General features: G+C 42.7%; 3 protein-coding genes across 3 annotated transcripts; 1 reads left to right on the top strand and 2 right to left on the bottom strand.

The window, feature by feature from the left end:
* Positions 1-293: 293 nt before the first annotated feature.
* LOC129582086 (cytochrome P450 20A1-like) lies at positions 294-8,684 on the top strand. The gene is made up of 12 exons (XM_055473490.1): positions 294-757; positions 826-878; positions 988-1,157; positions 1,500-1,639; positions 1,778-1,942; positions 6,766-6,835; positions 7,019-7,198; positions 7,364-7,484; positions 7,708-7,819; positions 7,885-7,949; positions 8,012-8,113; positions 8,278-8,684. The coding sequence occupies exons 1-12, from the start codon at positions 683-685 to the stop codon at positions 8,456-8,458; spliced, it is 1,434 nt and encodes a 477-aa protein (XP_055329465.1). The 5' UTR covers positions 294-682; the 3' UTR covers positions 8,459-8,684.
* On the bottom strand, positions 8,534-13,550 carry LOC129582081 (uncharacterized). The gene is made up of 15 exons (XM_055473486.1): positions 13,209-13,550; positions 13,036-13,130; positions 12,623-12,737; positions 12,355-12,509; positions 12,213-12,244; positions 11,978-12,121; positions 11,586-11,870; positions 11,437-11,520; positions 11,215-11,377; positions 10,980-11,144; positions 10,366-10,843; positions 9,673-10,240; positions 9,499-9,609; positions 9,263-9,430; positions 8,534-9,052 (listed from the first exon to the last, which is right to left on the bottom strand). Exons 1-15 carry the CDS (start codon positions 13,290-13,292, stop codon positions 8,853-8,855), a joined length of 2,847 nt encoding a protein of 948 aa, XP_055329461.1. The 5' UTR covers positions 13,293-13,550; the 3' UTR covers positions 8,534-8,852.
* An 809-nt stretch (positions 13,551-14,359) lies between these two features.
* On the bottom strand, positions 14,360-19,665 carry LOC129582082 (protein cappuccino-like). The gene is made up of 13 exons (XM_055473487.1): positions 19,037-19,665; positions 17,748-18,880; positions 17,526-17,661; positions 17,308-17,458; positions 17,052-17,222; positions 16,897-16,976; positions 16,629-16,831; positions 16,145-16,278; positions 15,949-16,066; positions 15,728-15,884; positions 15,518-15,667; positions 15,082-15,166; positions 14,360-14,980 (listed from the first exon to the last, which is right to left on the bottom strand). The coding sequence occupies exons 2-13, from the start codon at positions 18,073-18,075 to the stop codon at positions 14,891-14,893; spliced, it is 1,803 nt and encodes a 600-aa protein (XP_055329462.1). The 5' UTR covers positions 18,076-18,880; positions 19,037-19,665; the 3' UTR covers positions 14,360-14,890.
* Positions 19,666-19,798: the final 133 nt, after the last annotated feature.

The raw sequence follows: 19,798 nt of genomic DNA, 5'->3' as shown, positions 1-19,798 counted from the left end.
GGACACTGGGCTGTTCATTGACTGGGCACCGATTTTGAATTCTTCGAAGTTTTGACTGTTTTGTAAGCATTACATTGTGTCATACTTCGATACTTATTTACTCAACTGAAGGATGCAATAAAAATATCTGTAATAATTATTAAAAATATTGTGATCTTTATTTACTGCAATCCACTAACCAGTTAGTGCCGAACCCGCAGGCGGTGCTCTGTTTTGCTTACGTCACTGACTGAACGGTAACAGCTGTTTCGAAACTGGAGTATCGTTCGTTTTTGCGATTTTTGTGATGTCGATAAACTGTAAAGTGTGTAAACGCTGGAGTAAACAGCAAATGACCTGGTAGTTTCCGACCACTTGTTGCTTATGGTGTCCGCTTTTATTGTTTTTGAATTTTTGTGATTCTCTAGTATCGTGTCGCTACGATTTGCTAATAACTGCGACTACTGTAAACACTACTGTACAGTATACTCGGAGTTGCGGAGTAGAGTACAGATAGTGTTCGGATTTCTTAATTCTTTCTTGCGCGTAATCGCTGAAGCCGTCGGAAATAAGCTGGAATTTTGATATTGTTAGCTGAGATAACTAACTGATACTCATGAAGGATTTGCTCTTCTAAAGCTTTGATCCAAACCAGACAGTCCTCCAGTTTTTTTCAACTTTTTCCCAACTTTAAACTGCCATTATGATCAGCTTCGCCGTCCTTGCTGTGACCATTATCTCTGGATTGCTGGGATTCTTATTCTACGTCTTCCTCAACGTAAGAATAATATCGTCATTATCTCGGTTCGCGGTTTGCGGCAGTTAAGCTTGGTGTGAATTTTTCAGAATAAGACACCGCGAGCATCGAAAATCCCTGGTCCGCCAATTGCTGATAAGGCGTAAGATGAAGACTGATGTTTAATTCCCTGTCGCTGTGCATGCTTTCCTTACCATCTTGGTATTTAATTTATTTCACAATTTTCGCTAAAAAATCTTTTCGCTGTGCAGGGAGGGAAATGTGCCAGAATTGCGTGAAGCCGGAACCATCCATGATTATCTCAGCGAACTGCACGATGAATATGGACCAATTGTGGGATTTTACTTGCGGGATTTGTACGTAGTCAGCATCGGATCCGCAGAACTGTTTGAAGAACACGCGCAGCTATTCGATCGGCCCAGTAAGCTTTAGTGCTGCTTTTTTGTAAAAAGTTCAATATAAATAGAAACCAAAAATACAAATAGAAATCACAAATTGATTTTGTCAATGATCCGTGTGTGTGTGAAACCGCTGAGGATAGGTCTTTATTTAGTACTCTGTACATTTCGCTGGAACGGTAAAACCCGAAAACATTTAATTTCGAATTTTTTTCGTTAATTAACACGAAGGACATGACGTACGTATCTGTATATACATCTTTCGCAAGTGAAAAGGAAATAATGTAATCATTGTTCTTGTACCTCCAGTTGTGGCATCTTCGTATTTATAAAATTAAAGATATTAACTGGCTATTTTTTTCCAGAGGCACTGTTCCAGAAATTTGAAGAAATAGCTACACCGTCGACAATTCAATTCCAAAATGGAGAGGAAGGCCGGCGACGACATGCTTTATATGCTCGCTATTTTAATGGCACTGCAAAATTCGTCTCGGAATTATCCGAAGTAATAATAATTAATTATAGAAGTATAGATAGTACTGTATTTCTTTGCACGCACCATTTGTTAGCATGCGAGATACTAAGTATTCAACAATTTTTGCCTGTTGTGCCTTGATTTATTAACTTAAAGGCTTTCTAACAGGGTGTTCAGGACACGATCAACTCCATATCCGCTCTTCCGGCAAACGAATACATTCCGCTACGAAAAAGCATGTTTATTTTATCATCAGCCAACATTTCCAAAACGGCGTACGCCAGTGTCTTTACGAAAGCAGAACTGGCCGAACTAGTGGAATGCTATGATCTGGTACAGTACAAAATTTTACAAGATTAATAACTAGTATAAAGGTCGTAACCGCCCTTAGTGCAAGCGAGCGAGGGCGTAAATTTTTCTTGTTGTAAAAGACTCGGTTGGGTAAGACTGCGCCACTGGAACAGAAGTAGTTGAGTCTACTCGTTTTTTGTAGCTGTTGCATATGCTGTGGAAGGCTTATCACCAGAGCTGCTCAGATATCAGTTTTGTCACTGCTACGATGCCGATATAATATCATTATTTTTATGCCGCTTGCAGAATTATGCCGCTACAATATGTTCTTTGAATGTTTTTTTTTTATTTTTGATTCCGCTGGAAAAGTATAATATTCTTTGAGCTTCGTACTGGTGCATCCGTTCCAAGAAACTAAATTCCGAATTTCGTAAACTGAAATGGTTTCTGGTTGGCTGAAAATTGCGTGTGAAAAGATAAAAGATGTATTTTATAATGCGTAAATTTCTTCTAATTAACTTTTCACGTAAAACTAAATTCTAAAAATTATAAAATTTAAATTTTTTTGGTACTACGCAGGAGGGGGAGGGGGGCGGGGAGGTTGAGTCCGTTGAGACGCTTGAGCTAACCAAGCCAAAGGCATTTCAGGTTTGTGTGTTGGCCAAAATATTTTTTTGCGGTTACGCTCGCCATTGTAGAGCCGATTGTGAGTCGACAGTCGGCGTGATTGACTGGCACGAGTTTACCGCTATCCACCAGTCTGTCTAGATCTCTCCGTACTCTCGCACGCGACGCAACGCGATACGACTGTGTCCCCGGTTAGGCTTAATTTATTGCGCAAACGATTTATCGGTTCAACACCTTATTTGATGTCTGTTGGCAGCGGCGACGTAAGTAACAATAACGCAGTAGCGGGTACTAAACGGATGACTTTCTTGGGTAAAGAGTACCATGTTTTTCTATGGTTTTTAGTTTTATTCGGTTAATTTATTTTGAAGCAAAACATCGATCGAGTAACTCATACTTGCCATGGTTTTGAACACCAAGTGCCCGTTTCCCGCATAGGACTATGGCAGGTAATCTACGGTCGTTTTTGGTCTCAAGGTACTAACTCAACTCGACCTGGTGCGACAGCGTTTTAGTGTTTGGGTATTAGTTTGACGAAGCTTATCAGAATCTTTGGTTTACAATAAAGTTCATGGATCGCATTATCTTCAAAAAATGTCTACAATAATTTCCTCGAAAGTCTTTAAAAATTTAAGAATTTCGTTAAAAGTCGTTTGAAAATCAGGAAATTTCACCACTTTACTTACTACGTTGAACCTTACCCAATATACGCAATGCTCGTGGGGGCAAGGCCACATGATTAAATTTCTGTGAACAGTGGTGTATGTAATAGTAAAGGCCTTTGAGGTAGATCACCCTTCTTTTTCTCCGCAAAGAAACATGAACGTTAAACGCTGAGGTTTATTTTTTTTGTTTCTTTGTTTTCAGATTTATATAAACCTTCAGAAGTGACCCTGTTTTAAAGTTACAGCCCAAGGCGAGAAACTTTGATCTAGCAGTCAAATAATTCGTTTTTCATTTGCAAAACTGTTATCTAAAATTTATGAAGATTTTATTAAGATTTTGTTATATTTATTGAAAAAGGTTTGAATTAAAAAAAGTAAATGTTTCGTTCTACTTGATGCTTCAATTGCGCAACCGCTTGGCTTTGCCTTCGGTTTTCCTCGAAACGATATTTCGCTACGGAATATGATAACGTTAACGGAAAGTTCATCCATGAAAATTATCTTTTTAATAAAAAGACAATGGAATGCTCTTGTTTTACTCGCTGTTCCGCTCGCTTCGAAGCGTTTGCTCTCGGCGCAAATTTGCGTCGCCTTCGACTTCGTACTCGGTTTTCGTAGAAATGATAGCACGCTACCGTACCATCACAGTAGCGAAAAGTTCCAACGAAACAGTAAGAACTTCTTCAGAATAAAAGGCAATAAAGTCCTCTCATTTTACTTGCTGCTCCGCTCGCTGCGCTGCGCTTGCTCGCGCCGCAGCTCGGCGTCGCCTTTGGATCCGCCTTCGGTTTCTGCTACCGTATCAACACGGTAACGAAAAGTTCAAGCGGAACTGTAAGAATTTTATTAGAATAAAAGAGCAATAAAATCCTCTCATTTTACTTGCTGCTCCGCTTGCTGCGCTGCGCTTGCTCGCGCCGCAGCTCGGCGTCGCCTTTGGCTCCGCCTTCGGTTACCGCTACCGTATCATCACGGTTGCGAAAAGTTCCAACGAAACAGTAAGAACTTCTTCAGATTAAATTCAATAGAATCCTATCGTTTTACTTGCTGCTCCGCTTGCTGCGATGCGCTTGCTCGCGTCGCAGCTCGGCGTCGCCTTCGGCTTGGCCCTCAGTTTCCGCTACGGTATTAAAACGGTAACGAAAAGTTCAAACGGAACTGTAAGAATTGCTTCAGAATAAAAGATCAACAGAAACTCCTCGTTTAACTTGCTGCTCCGCATGCTGCGTTGCGCTTGCTTAATGCTGACGTTATTAAGGGAATGTTTCGCTATGGCAACGTTTTAAAACATATTTCCAACAACTGCTCAAAAGCCTGAGAATCCTTTGGATTTTGTTTAAAAAGTTACAAATTCTCGACTATGCGCTTTCTAAGCGTACATCTTCAAATAAAGTTTAACTCACAACCCTCGTGAGCGCGAATTTCCGTAGTTAATCTTTGATGAACATTGGTGTTAGTAATTCTAAATCCAATTCAGGTTAGCTTTTTTAAGGATTTTTACTACCCCTTTTTGAAGCAATAATCAAATAGTTGTTCGCAGTGCAGCTAGGCGTTGCCCTCAGCCTTTTTTATCGAAACGGTCAATTATTAAAGTAAGAGCAACTGATTGGGACAACTGGCGATGCTAAAAGTGAGCAGTAACGGTTATGGTGACCCGAAACGGTGACAAAAATATGCACGGTAATCTGTTACAATAACGGTAGCAGTAACAGTATCCCGCCATAGTATTCCGTTAAAGAACGGTTTGCGGTAACGGTAACCAGTTACGCTAAGGATTAATTATTATAGAAATTCAGTAACGATCGCCCGTTGGATAAAAAGTAATCCGTTGTGGTGACAGTAACCCCCTGCTAAAGTAATGTATTGCGGATACGGTAATTTGATTGATAGTATTTAGAAATGGTTGTAAGAACTTCCACGATAAAACTAACCTGTTAAGGGACCCGCAACATAAAAACCCTACCACCAACACCGGGCAAAATGATCGGACAGGGCTCATAAATTGGGCCACCTATACAAATGCACGGCGGACTCCGGAAGAATGAATAAGTATCTCCCAAAACGTCAATTCTCAAAACGCAATCCAACCGGGACCGCAAAGAAATCATTCCCGGGTACAAAATTCACGACCACCCGTATATTACTGGGTTCGTCAATAATGACCCGGTTACATTTAACGTTGCGGTTCCCTAAAACTGTTCCTAACCTAAAAAAATTTAAAAAGGGTCCAAATTTCCAGGCACACCGTGTATTACTATGGCGGGTTCGTCAATAATGACCGGGTTATGATTTACGTTACGGCTCCCAAAAAACTGCACCACCCGGGGCCGCTAATATAATCCGAACCGGGTCCAAATTTCCGGACCCTCGTATATTACTACGGCGGGCTCGTCAACAATGACCCAGTTATAATTTACGCTACGGTTCCTCCAAACAGGCCCAACTGAGACGCTCAAAAAAAAAGCCGGACTGGGTCCAGATTTCCGGAACCCCGTATATTACTACGGCGGGTTCGTCAAAAATGACCCGGTTATAATTTACGTCACGGTTTTTCAAAATCGCTCCACCCGGGGGTCGCTAAAAAAATCCGGACCTGGTCCAAATTTCCGGACTTACCGTACATTACTACGGTGGGTTCGTTGAAAATGACCAGGTTATTATTCACGTCACGGTTCTTCAAAATCGCTCCACCCGGGGGTCGCTAAAAAAATCCGGACCGGGTCCAAATTTCCGGACCCCCCGTACATTACTACGGCGGGTTCGTCAAAAATGACCCGGTTATAATTTACGTCACGGTACTTCAAAATCGCTCCACCCGGGGGTCGCTAAAAAAATCCGGACCGGGTCCAAATTTTTGGACCCTCTGTACATTACTACGGCGGGTTCGTCAAAAATGACCCGGTTATAATTTACGTCACGGTTCCTCAAAACCGCTCCACCCGGGGGTCGTTAAAAAAATCCGGCCCGGGTCCAAATTTCCGGACCCCCCGTACATTACTACGGCGGGTTCGTCAATAATGACCGGGTTATAATTTACGTCACGGTTCCTCAAAACAGCTCCACCCGGGGGTCGTTTAAAAAATCCGGCCCCGGTCCAAATTTCCGGACTCCCCGTACATTGCTACGGCGGGTTCGTCAACAATGACCGGGTTATAATTTACGCCACGGTTCCTCAAAACCGCTCCACCCGGGGGTCGCTAAAAAATCCGCACCTGGTCAAAATTTCCGCCCCTGGACTCCGGGAACCCGGCCCTCCGGTTCGTCACGTCACACATTTTAAATTAAAAACGCTTCGCTCGCTTCGCTCGCTCGCTTGATTAATGTCCGATTTTTGCTTTTGTGTCAGTGATATTCATAATTAAGCTTTTTTTTGCTGATGCGAACTCTGGTGTATACAAAAGAGAATCTTTGTGCGTAAATTTAATTAGCAATACGGCTGCGTGCTAGTACTTAATAAAATGTTTCACCCTGATGCACACATTTATGGTCGAGTAGAGTTGTTGTGGGTTGATTTTGTTTTTATTTTAAGTGCGTTTGATTTCAGATTTATTTCTATCCTGGTTGTCGTTTTAGTGGGATGCTCGTGTAGAGAATGAGTTAATCGGGGAAAGTGTGGAAGTTATCAAAGGAGGGAAGACTGATCGTAAGGAGCTGTAGTGTGTACTGTGTAGTGTAGCAAGGAAAGACCGCTTTACAACTTGAACAATTACAACCCATCATGATATTACCTGTAAATTGTTGTAATGATTCTGGGTTTTTTTCGAGTATTTTGAACAGGTGAATCGACTCGATTACAACTGTTCACGAAACTTTGATGTGTTTTCAGCGGTAAAAAGAATTCAGGGACTGGTTAAAACTGGATTAAGCCGGCGACAAAGCAGCGGTGACATTGCCGAGGATAAGCGATTCATTGACATACTTCTTGGTGACCCCGAATTATCTTCGGAAGCCAAATTTGCAGATGCACTAACCATGTTTATCGGAGGACTGCATACAACCGCTAATCGTAAGAGGTGTTTTTCTTCTTGCACGATAATGCTGTATGAAATTCAAGCTTGTATGATTCGCTTTACGTATTCTTTGTTGCACAATACATACACTCTACACAGTTCAGTGTTGCACTGTTGCAGTACTGATTACAATATTTAGCTTTTGACTGGTGTTTTTGTAGTACTGACATGGGCGTTGTATTTTTTGGCTGATCATCCTGAAATACAGGAGCGCTTGCACGAAGAATTGGACTCCAAATTGAAATCGAAGGATATCACTAAATCCGAGCTTGATTCGCTCACGTAAGGATACATTCACTATAATTTTCTATGCACTTTTACAAACAACGGTTGTGGATTTAATACTGAATTGATTTTATAAATACAATGTACACTATTTTCTAACTTAACCTTGTGCAGATTGTTGTTTTTGCGTGGAAATCTTACGATAGTACATTTATCAATGAATGTCAGGTTATCGGCTTTCATTGACGTCCTTATTTGTACATCCCGCTCGCATTTGCAGGTATCTGAATCAAGTCGTCAACGAAAGTCTGCGACTGGGAGGAGTTGGAACATTTGCAGCTCGTTACTCGGAAGAACCCCTTTTACTCGGTGGATATACAATTCCTGCTGGGGTAAATTGTTCAGGCAGCTCCAAACTGAGTCAGTTATTTGATTGTTGTGCTGTTTTACACTGCAGACCCCTGTCTTTCATCCGGTCGTGTATGTCATGCATTCGGAGAAGTATTTTCCTGATGCTGATTGGTATGTGTTGATTTATGTTTATTGGTTTTAAAAAATCGTGACATCTGAACTGCCGTGTTTAGTTTCAACCCGGAAAATTTCTCCAAGGAGAACGTGAAAAAGCGCCATCCATTTGCGTTTAAGCCATTTGGTTTTGCTGGAGGTCGGCAATGCGTAGGCAATCGGTAAGAGACCAAGTACGGTGGTTTTTGTTTTTGCGACATTTAAGCTAGCTCATTGCGTTAAAATCTATTTCGATCGAACATTTTTGCATTTTTTTTCATACATACTGTCTGTTCTCCTGATTTGGTCTCGCATTAATTTCTGTCATCTGCCAAATTGTTCTTAGGTTCGCTCTGGAAGAAACGGCCTTGGCGCTGGCGATGCTGATTAGAACATTCCGATTTGAAATGGTTCCTGATCAAACGGTGGAGCCGTTTTTTGGATTCGTAACCCGACCGGTGGAAGAAATCTGGGTGACTGTTTCCAAATGGACAGAAACGGAAGAATCTTTGCTGCCTTCCGAATGAACTAGTTTCGTTCTAATTGTGTTTCGACGAAATTTTCCGTCCGTACCATCTCATTCAGCTGCATGAAACTTGCGATTTCAATCTGCAACTTTAATTCGACTGGTGAATAGCCACTAAATGTACTCGTGATTTACGCTTTCTGTATCAACCAGTATTAACAAAAAATCTCGAGTAGTTCCGTCAAAGTACAAAATTTCCAAAAATCAAATAATGCTGCAGGAGAAAACAGCTACCCATTCCGCCAACAAAGTCAACAATGAATACACAAACAATAAAATGCGTATACCAATAACTCAACCATTGTCATTAAGAAAATCCACAAAAACATAACAGAATTACAAAACTGTACAATGCCGTTATAAAGCGAAACGCGTTAACAATGCGCACCATCAACTTATTTCTTGGCACCGCATTTGTTGGCAACCAACAAATCTACCGCTGACTGATTGCCTTCATCCAACACCAGGTCGCCCTCAAAGACACCGTATTTCTTGTCCACGCCGGTAACAGTCAACTGGCCAAGTTTGCTCGCCAGCAGCTCCATCGCCTTATCGTTAACCGCGCGCGAGTACTCCTTTCCCACGGGTGCAATCCCTGAAATACAACAATAACCTTGTTTATGATCCTCTTCCCACACGTTCTTTTCGCAGATATATAAGTATACTTAACTTCAAAACTGAAAATTAGGAAGCAGTCTTATTAAATGATTTGTAATAACGTTTAAAAGCCGAGATCTGTACCAAAAGTGTTTCAAATAGATGAATTCAAAATAAAAATGGCAAAATACAGTTCCAAGTTTCTTACCGTTCAGGCCAACTTGAAATGCGGCCCGTGGCACTTCGAAAAGCTCCTTGGTGATCTCGCGCATATCTTCCAACTCCACTTCTTCGGTGTTGCCGTAATCAACATAAGTAACCAGTCGTTTCTTTGCCGTTCCTTCTTTCTCAATGGCAGCGCGATACCACTGATTATCTAAAGATCAAAAAGCAGGCAAATGTTGAAATGCATCGGCAAGTTTAGTCAAGGTAAGTCCCGTGTACCTAGACTAAATTTCGCAACAACAACGGATCCCGTCGGTGGCATCTCTGCAAGCTTCGGCAGCTTGTCACCCTCTTCCTGAAGACGGACTTGCAGTTTGCTTAACACTGTATCTAAAAGCGAATAATCGTTTCGGTAATTCGAGCTTTTAATTAAAACAATTACGCACTGCTTACCAATGTTGAATTGGGTCGTATTGAGGAACACGAACTCCGGATCCGCAACATGGCTGACCGCGACTGGAATTTTGTCACCTTTCTTTAAATCCACATAGTATGTCATATCTTTGGCCAGGAAGCTCGGCAGTCCATTCTGCACCACAGTCTTGTCCATGAATTCTTCACCAACCAACTTGCCCTCAGCATCCCACAAGAAGACGTATTCAAGTCCGTCCTTCTCATACTTGACTTCGTACGGAACTGACTTCGAGAGAAGGGCGTTCAGCTGGGCAATCAGGGCCGGATTTTTTTGATCCTTCGTTGGCACATTAGCCACAAAGCATCCCAAAGTCGGCGTGCCCATGTTAGCCACTGATGAGCTTAATCCGCGTATCTTATCAGCAGACTGTTCCACCATGTTGCCATAATCGAAGAAATCCACTTCGAAGCCTTTCGCAGTCTTTGACGTCAAAATTCCGCGATAGAACACGTTGTCATCGTCGAACAGCACTGCATTCATTTCGTTAACTTGCAGCGCACCTCGCAGATTCTTCTCGGCATCTTCTTTCACAAGGCTCTGGATTTCCTGTAAAAAAACGGCAAAGAGTCAGCATAATGTATCAGGCCGAGCAGGCAAGCGGTAAGTCAAGTTATCGGAATAACTTGGACAATTAAGATTTCTATTAGTAAATATTTGAAGACAAGACTTACATCAAGTTTCGCCAAATTGGAATCATCTACCAGGAAGAACTGCCCCGTTCCAGAGTCAACAAACAAAACATTGCCGATAGAGGCACCGGTCTGTACGTTGCCGGCAATCTTCTTCCCGCTGGCCTCGCCGCCGAACAGGCCATTCTTTTCCGCCATCGCCACCACCAGCGGATCAGTCTGTCGCACGACGACCTTGAAACCACTTTGATGAGAATCTTCGTAATTGGTGAGCGCTTTTTCCAGATCGGTCGATTTCATGTTCTTCGGCACGTCCTCCAACGTGGCGACAACAGCCAGGCAAGGATCCCCAAATTGCTTGTCCAGTGGCTGGATAGTTGTGTTTGGCAAGGAAAGTTCTTCGCCCACATCCACGAGTAAAATTAACGAGTTGGGGCTCCCTTTAGTTAAACATTTCCCACGATACCACTGGTTACTTTTATCATCCTTGACCGCCACCGGCTTGTTCTCTTCGAAACCACTGAAACAGACGAAAGAAATCACTGAAAAATGCTTACTGCTGTGTGCCTTCGCTAACGTTCCTCATTATCAGAGATTAAGTAAGCTCCTCAAACGAAACTACAACACATCGAATAAAATTTCTTCTTATAACTTACCGTGATTCCGCTTTTCCATCATAGAAATTCTTCAAAAGACCGCCAATTTTGTTGACGGAATCGTCCCCAGTAAGTGCTTTGTCTTTTTGAGGCAGGAAGAAGCCCACGCGGCAGTCGGGGAGCACAGATGCCAACGTCAACACAACTTCTTCACCCACAGTCAAGCTGAAGAAAAAGATAACCAGCGGTCAACTGACAAAACCGTATCATCAATGAATTATCGACTACAACCAACCTTGTTCCTGGAAAAGCATCCAGATCCGTGCTGTCCTGGCCGATACGCGCCGAGCGTGCTCGCATACGACCCATTGCCATGACTGGCTTGACCGGCTCCTCACCTTCCTTTGGCGCTTCAATTGGTGCATGTCGACGACGGGGAGCGTCGCTTTCCTTCTCGTCTGTAAAAGATAATTGGTGTTTGCCATGAGAAAGCCTGACTTGAATATCAAACCTGTACCTTTTCCGCGCTGTGCGTCCGACACGCTCACTGACGCATCGAGAATTCTGCGCCGGGATGTTCGCTGCGGTACATCTTGGATTTCTAACATAAGCAAATGAACAATGAAATGAAAGTCACGTCCATAAGAAATTACTACTAACTCTCACCAGGCATAATATCTTTATCTTGGTCTTCGATGACGTTGATGGAACTCTTCGATTTGTTGACATCCCGGCGACGGAAATAGGGTTTTCCTTCTTCCTCACTGGCAGGAGCCGGCTTCTCTGTAGCCGGTTCGTCACGCTTGGCACCAAAACCTCGACCAAAACCACGAGCCGGCTCATGCGATTTCCCATCTTCTTCACCGCCAACAGGAGCAGCTTTCTCTGCGACCGGTTCGTCACGTTTGGCACCAAATCCTCTTCCAAAACCAGTGCTACTGGCTGCAGGGGCTGAAATGGATGCAGTTGTCCAAACAAAGTTCTTTTCGAAAGTCACCGGATGATTTATAAACTTCTTTCGTAAACCATAAATCAAATAAGACAAAATAGTAACTTACCGGCAGCGCTTTGTTCATTAGCCGCTGAAGACCTGGGAAGCGTCGAATTCCCAGTCGCTTCTTCCCAAATATATCCAACAACCGTGTTCTTTGTGTCTCGAAGCGGAACAAGCACACGTCCGCAGTGGGAAAATGAAACGTTGACTAATTGTTAAAAAGGAAGCAGGCATAAAAAAAACCGGTATCAAATTGGATAACTTAACTTTGCATATTAATACTGAAGAATTTAACTCACCATCACTAGCGCCGCCGTTAGCAAACGATGATCTGAAAATGACACGTTGTTGATCATTTTGTATTGTCAACAAGAAGTCAGAAATTAACAGTAAGTATTCACACTACACATGCAGCCGTATAACCAGTAAATTAATACTTACCCCGTGTTATCGAAGTTACGTGGGCCACCGCTCTGGAATGAACTGCTACCGGCGCCGTTTCCCGCCGAACCGCCAAAGCCGCCGAAGCTGAAACCGAAGCCACCGCCACCGCCGTCACCGCCGGATTCCTTCTCGGCATTGAAACCGCGTTTTTGCTACAATTATTCCCGCATATATTAAATGTTCAACATGTTCAACAGTACTGTTAACGTTTAACTAAGAAATGTAAAGTATATTAATTTCGATACCGCTAACAACGGTCACTTACCATACTGCGACCATCCCAATTGACGCGCACTTTCTTTCCCTCCTCAAAAAGATCCCTGCCAGCCATTGTTCGCATGACTTTCTTGGCATTTTCTTTTGATCCCACGTCAATGATACTAGAAATTATAATTACCATTTAAAGAAAACATCGATAAAAGTCTGCATGGAAAAAACACAATTAAGTAATCCGATCTTGTAAGTTTTATCGTAAATGTGATTTCCGAATTTTTTTTAGCTAGGAGGCAACCGCTTTTCTGTTCAACGATTTGTGTGGTGCATAAATCATACAGGGAAATTCAGGCAATGAAGAAGTTTATCTCTACAGCCTGATTTTTAATGTCCTTATTGGAACGCATATTTGAAACATCAAAGAAGAGACTGAAAGAGTTCATAAATGTGTGAAGGTCAACTTACCCAGCCCGTGTTGTTTGGTCTTCTTTCTGTTTCAGTAGTCGAATCTCAGCGATCTCCACCTGGGCCTTCTCACGGAAAACTTCTCTTGTGCGATCCTGCAAAAAGTCATTGTAATTCGGCTCTAAAAAACTGTTTCCACTGAGTTCCTTAGCGTCTTCCTTAGTGATGCTTACTTCATCATCTACAAGATTGGTAATGAACAAACACCCGAAGTCAGCAGGGATTTTCGCTTCATCGTATTCCGGACGAGACCCCATTTTGAATGATCACGGAAGGAGTTGATACAGCTAGTAACACTCAATCCTCCAAATTAAACTTTCAGAAAGAAGGAAAACTGAAATTTTCTTATCGCGAAACCACTGAGTCAGAATTAGTTAGATTATTGAAACACCACTTAAATTAATAACGAGAATCAGGAAGGATGGAATGCACAAAATGGCCGAGGTTAACAACACGAAAACAAAACAAAATGATGTTTCCCATCCAGACCGATCACGATAGCCAGACTCTTCTCACAGCGCGTAGCGGTGAGCAAAATCGGCGCTCCTTCAGTTGACCCGTCCTGCCGCATGAAAGGCGGCTTGTTTGCCAGTTGTACGACCCTTGCGTACGTTCCGTACTCACCATCAGACGTACTGTACGAACACTTCTCGGGTTTTCTATGTTCATGCGCGATATTAATTTGAACCCGATTCTTGTTGCTGATTGGTGGAAAATTTGGTAAAAACTTAAAAGTAAAATCAACCGCTTTTCTGCAGTTTTGTACTTGTATTTAAACTGTAACTTTTATTCAAGCTTTGCGCTTTTATTCAAGATTCCACACCATGAGAAAAACGAAGAACTGCAAAGCTGAATATTTTATTATTAAATTATTAATAAACAATAAAACGAGCCGCACGATGCACTGCCACTTTCCCGTTGCGCCGGCAGCGTCTGGTTTTACATAATTAAAATTAATGTACGTCATTTGTCAAATCAGAAATGATTACTTTACTTTCAGTCAAAAGAAAACAACAATGAATTGTTGTTTTAAAAAAATAGAGTGGTTTGAACATTTGCTTGTGCGAGAATTGAGATAAACCAGCTGTTGACAGAGGATAAAGTTTAACTTGACAGCAAATACTATAAAGTATGCGTCAGCGTCGCTAACTTGGGAAATTTTGTTGTTGATCTTACTGTTAGTCGTTGGAGATTTTGTTGGTTGTTTCAAGTTTTTTTGGGCGCCGTTATCATGCAACAGTTATCGAAAAATTAAAAATATTAAATGATGTTGCAGACCTTCGAAACTTCAAACAGAGTTAAGTTTATGGTTTCGCTTTACTTTATTTGAGGTTTTTTCACCTCGTGCTCGCAAATGACCAGTTCACATTATCGCGTTATATTATATTATCAAGTCTTTCCGTGCTAGTGTTTTAAAAATCAAAAAGCGATAGCAAAGCCATCATCCCATCACCGAACGTAATGGATGTCAGAAAGAAATCCAAATGTGTCAGAATCCACAGCTTATGGATAATTTTTGAACACTCTTATACCGTTACGGAAATTCATTTCAGTTTTTATGTCACTGGGATCATAATGCTGACCAGAAATTTCTTGCAATCTGCAAAGTGCAGTGCCCGGTTTCCAGCTTAACGCAGCATGGTATGGAATACGGTTCAACGCCGTAACGGATGAACCACACATTTACTGCTGAACAGCAAGTCCGTGTCCAGTAATTAATCACCTCATGGGTACGACTAGCGAGCACCGGAATAACATCGGCTGTGATCGGCATGCATTAAAACCAAAGCATCCAATCCCAGCAAGAATAGGACTGGGTGGAAAGAAACCCGTTAAATCCTCGGTTTCTTGTATTTCAAACGGACATGCTTGATTTGGGTGTGGTTGTCCCGGACTCTCCCACGGTACATTTGCGCTTGCTTATCAGCGAAGACATTCGCTCTTTCTGCAATTTAACGTTTGTCAGTTGTCACTCATATGTCAGCCTTATCAGTCCATGCAACAGCAACAACAGCTTAAATAAAAAAAATAGTGTAGCCTACTCACAAAGCCGCCTTTTTCCACAGTCTTGACCGATACACGCTTCTGCTGATCATGCTGAATCTGTTGTTTACGTCGGTCTGCCGCTTGCCTGCAATCACAGAAATAGGTGTCTGACTGCGAGTTGTGCACCCCACTTATCAAAGAGTGTCGGCACTATAATCTTGCACAAAAAATGGTGAGAAATGACACAACCTATGCTGACCAATTGGCCATGACCATTTCAATAACAAGATAATTTACACAACAGCTTATGATTTAGTAAACAGACGGCAAAAGTCGATATGCATTGTCCGTCTTCATAATTACCAAGTAGCCTGCTTTTATAAAAATTTTCTGTACATTTTGAACGAATAACCAGGGCTGAGCAACCGAGAATAATCTTCTCCTGAAACATAAAACTGAACAATATCGCTCTAACAATTTTTCTTTAAATACTCGCCTTTCTTTTATAGCCTTCAGCTGCGAAGATTTCCAAATAACGCTGACGTCGTTGGCAAAAGCACTCCAGATTCCCACGAACTCTTTGATCAGTTCATTTTCCTTTTTACCTTTTCCTTGCCACTGGAAAAACTGGACAGCCTGTTCAAATCTAGAGCCAAATATGCATTGTTCTTCAATTTTTAAATTGTGAACAGTCTCAACACCATACTTTTCTTGGCAGGTTTTGACCAGAGTACGAGCATCATCCAATCGGATCCGGGCGGCATCGAGGAAAGTCGACATTTTCACAACAAAACCCTGTCCTTCTTCTGGTGTATCGCTAATTGTGGGCGAAGATGTCACAACTTCCACTTGTTTCTCAGTTTCTATAATTTAAGTAAAAACGAAACTATAAAAGATTTCCAAACTCAAGTTTCTGTTGTAACTAACTTGTGAGAGTAGCTTCGATCTGTTTCAATTCTTCGAGAGCGACTTCTGGTTCAGCGGTTTCCGCTTCACGCATCATACTGCTTTCGGGTAAGGGAAACGGGCAATCAGGAAAAGTTTTCTACAGCCGCATAAAAAACATAAAACTTTCCGTCTCCCATTGCGTTCATAACCGAAGAAGCAACCATGCACGCGATACCTTCTCATGTCTTTCGATATAGATGTCCATCACAAAGGAGAGAAAGGTCACTTGCGGATCCTTGCCTTTAATATCTTTCAACTTTCCTAATAAATCTAACTGGAAGCCATCCGCCTGCCCACGCTGCCCATGTCCTGTAATATTCAAACTGAAACTCTAATGCCATCAAAATAACGAAATTTCAACACACATTAATTACACATCATACTGTACATAATCACGAGTATTAACAGAACAGAACCCGAAACCAATGCAAAATCGAGGTCAGCAAGGTGTGATTACTTTTTACGCCAGGCGAACAAAAATATGAATCTATGATCTATCCTTATTAGTCACAGATACGTTACTATGAAATTACGTACTGTAAAAATACCAAAACCAATGTTAAACAAATAATTTTACTGTACAAATTGTAACCCAAACGAGCGCTTCTCGCATCGCCATCTTAACGGCATAAGGCAATAAGGGTACAGTAATACTGTACCTCCGTTCATGTAATTCCCGTACGACAGAATTATAGCCAGAATATTTTTAACGGAATCCGAACTGGTAAGAGTGGTTAGTATACTCTGCAGAGCGGCAGTCGGGTTTGTTATCGTATTCAGTTTCTCTTCGAAAGAAAAGAATGTTTGCAGGCACGACAGTCGAGTTTCAAAATGCAAGATTTGCGACAAATCCAGCAGCCACCTGGAAATACGGAAATGGTATGAACACGAGACGGAAATAACAGAAAATCTACAAAAGAATCGTACTTTTCGGGTTCATCCAATGGGGTATCCGGTTCTCGAGTTAGCTGATCCCGCATCAGCTTCAATTCTTCCGGTGTTGCTTTCTAAAAACGTGCAACACACGTTTTCGGAATATTTGATAGCGCTGCACAAGTGCACATGAACAAGCCTCGCAATACCATTTCGTCCAGACGTTTAACAATCTCCGCAGTTAATTTTTCCGTCTGGCCTTCATACAGCGCTGTTTTAATATCGCCCGCTGTTAATTTCTTTCCTTCTATCTTCAAATTTTTCATCACAATTCCCACAGCTTGACTCCGCTTCGCATCGAAAATGTGTGCCATTCTAAGCTAACCAATAAAAAATCATGAATTATGTAATCACAGCTGACAAAACAACAAAAGTAAGTTCGCGTTCTTCTTACGACATTCTCACCTTTTCCTTGCTCTGAGAAGCTAAATTCTGGTTGACTGCCGACTGCTTTGTCTTCAGTTTAATTCCCTCTGACTTCTTTTTAGAGAACTTGTCGACCAGTTCCTCTTCGTTAACTGGAACCTCCGGTATAATTTCCCACAATGATTTGGCTCTAATACAATAACCGGACGCTATTTCCACAGTGAAAGTAATCAAATTTTTATAGTTATTGTACTTACTTTGAAACCATAACGAAATCGGCTTCCGAAGTGGAATCACTGACCACAGTATCAGGAAGAATGCTGGGAAGAGAGATTTTCGTCCAGAAAACCGGTGTCATTTCTGCTTTCGGCTTAATACATGGTTTACGCGGAACTGCAATAGAAAAACCGTTTAACACACACACACACCGTGACGATAGTCTACACACCGTTTAACCCAATCGTCACTTTATCGTTCACCTTTTTTGAGAACACCGAAACCACCCGGAGGAGGTGCAGGCCATGCCGGTGGATTGGAAGTATTGGGCGAAGTCAGTGGTAGTCGCACGCCATTGATGGGAGCTGGTGGGGGTGGAGGGGGAATTCCACGCAATCCCGGAGGGGGCGGTGGTGGGGGTGGGCCTGCTCGGGTTCCAGGTGGAGGCGCTGGCGCAAATCCGTGTCCGCTGACTGGTGGCGGAGGAGGCGGTGGGGGACCGGCCTGAATTCCTGGTGGAGGTGGGGGAGGAGGTGGAGGTGCACCGGAAACCGAAGGAGATATCAGCACACGAGGTACGGAAGAAGCCATTCCAAACACGGGAGGTGGAGGCGGCGGCAGAGGAATCTGCGCTTGAGATCCAAGAAGAGATCCAGGAGAAAGACTGAGTGTTCCATTATCTGACCGCAGCAACGCAGAAACTGGTGGTGGTGGCGGCGGAGGCGGGGAACTGAACGAGTGAAAGGATGCTGAGTTTCCGGTAAAACTGTAGCGGATAACGAATCCTTCGATATCAGGCCATCCAGTGATGTGGGTCGCAACAAACCAGATTCCGCATCCGTGAGACTCGAAGCTATACTTTTAACATGCGCTGCGTCTGCAGAAGGAATAGGTTGTACTTTTCCATGTTCCAGAGCGGCTGTGAAACGCTCCACATCCGACAGCGTCACGCGAATGCTCTCGTGAGCGGGAGAGACAATCCCTACATCCGAGCCTGATACGGCGGAAAATACGCTGGGCACGTGTGCAACATCGATAACCGAACCGAGCTCCGTCTGCGACACGGCGGTGGCGATGTCCTGTGTGGAAGATATGGCTTGTACCGCTGCATCGGAAGTCTCCACATCCTCCACACCCACTTCAAACAGATCATTAACTGTCTTTTCCGCGAAACAGAAAACACTGTCACTTGGCGATTGATGATCAGGAGGTAAAGGCGCACGATTCAAAACTTGATCCAGCGGATTCTGATTAACACTGGACGCTAACGGGCTCTTGATTTCAATGGGAGATTTTAAAACACATGATAATCGCGTAATAAATGCGGCATCGGACAGCGCATCTTTAGAGTGCAACTCAGTGAACGCGGACGATGGCAGCGACAAATTCGACAATCCTGTACAGATAAAATTCCCAGAAGATATATGTATACAAGAAGTAAATAAAAATGTCAATAAAATAAAGCAAAAAAATTTCTTATGTACAGCTAGAATAACTATTCGCAAGCGGCACGTCTGTCTACGCAACAGTATGAAGTGGATGTTTGATTTACCTGCTCGAAGTTTACTGGCACTCCGAACCAGCTCTTGCACCTGCAATTCAGGGCTGCAGGGTTTGAAGTTAGGTTGACGATCGTAGAACGCATTGGCCCGTCCGACAAAGCCACACTGCGGACATCGCAGAGTGCGTCGTCGATGTTTGTTGCGAGTGTTCTCCAGCGAATGGGGCTCGGTGGGGAATTCGGATTCACTGGACGATGATACCAGGGGACTGGTTTGTATTCCCATGGAGGAAACTTCGGGCTTCGGGCCAATCATGGTAGGATGCTCCAGAAAGCCAGTGACAACCAACCGAATCAAACGCCACTTAGGGAGCGGAACCCGTTCGCGATTCAGGTTGCACCATCACCGTCAAAGTTTGTAGCCTGCATACTGCACACAGCCACGATATCGTTCGCCAAATGGTAAACAAAAGAATTTTTTAATTACTTAATACCACATCTCCTACAACTTTCAAGGCAAGAGATCAAACAACACTTTAAAGAATTATCAGTTACGAACCTTCGGTTCTTATTCCAAAAGCCAAGCAGGTTTGATTTAATACGAAAGCTCAAGTTAGAAAAAAGTAAACTGAAGTTAAAGTTAAATTTTTCAAAAGTTTAAACTCAATGAACTGCTTAAAAAATTGCAGACTCATTTGGTTTCTTTCAAAGGTAAAGTGACAACAAGGCTGCGGCAGGAGCATCCACCCAGGTAACAACGCTACGTATATGCCGCACTAATCCACAATAGGGAGGTCGAGCTCGTATTCCCAT

Source organism: Paramacrobiotus metropolitanus, unplaced genomic scaffold (genome assembly GCF_019649055.1).
Source record: "Paramacrobiotus metropolitanus isolate TYO unplaced genomic scaffold, Prichtersi_v1.0 Parri_scaffold0000006, whole genome shotgun sequence".
Classification (NCBI taxonomy): Eukaryota; Metazoa; Tardigrada; class Eutardigrada; order Parachela; family Macrobiotidae; genus Paramacrobiotus; species Paramacrobiotus metropolitanus.
Note: the sequence above shows the minus strand (reverse complement) of the source record. Positions and strands in the feature narration are given on the sequence as shown.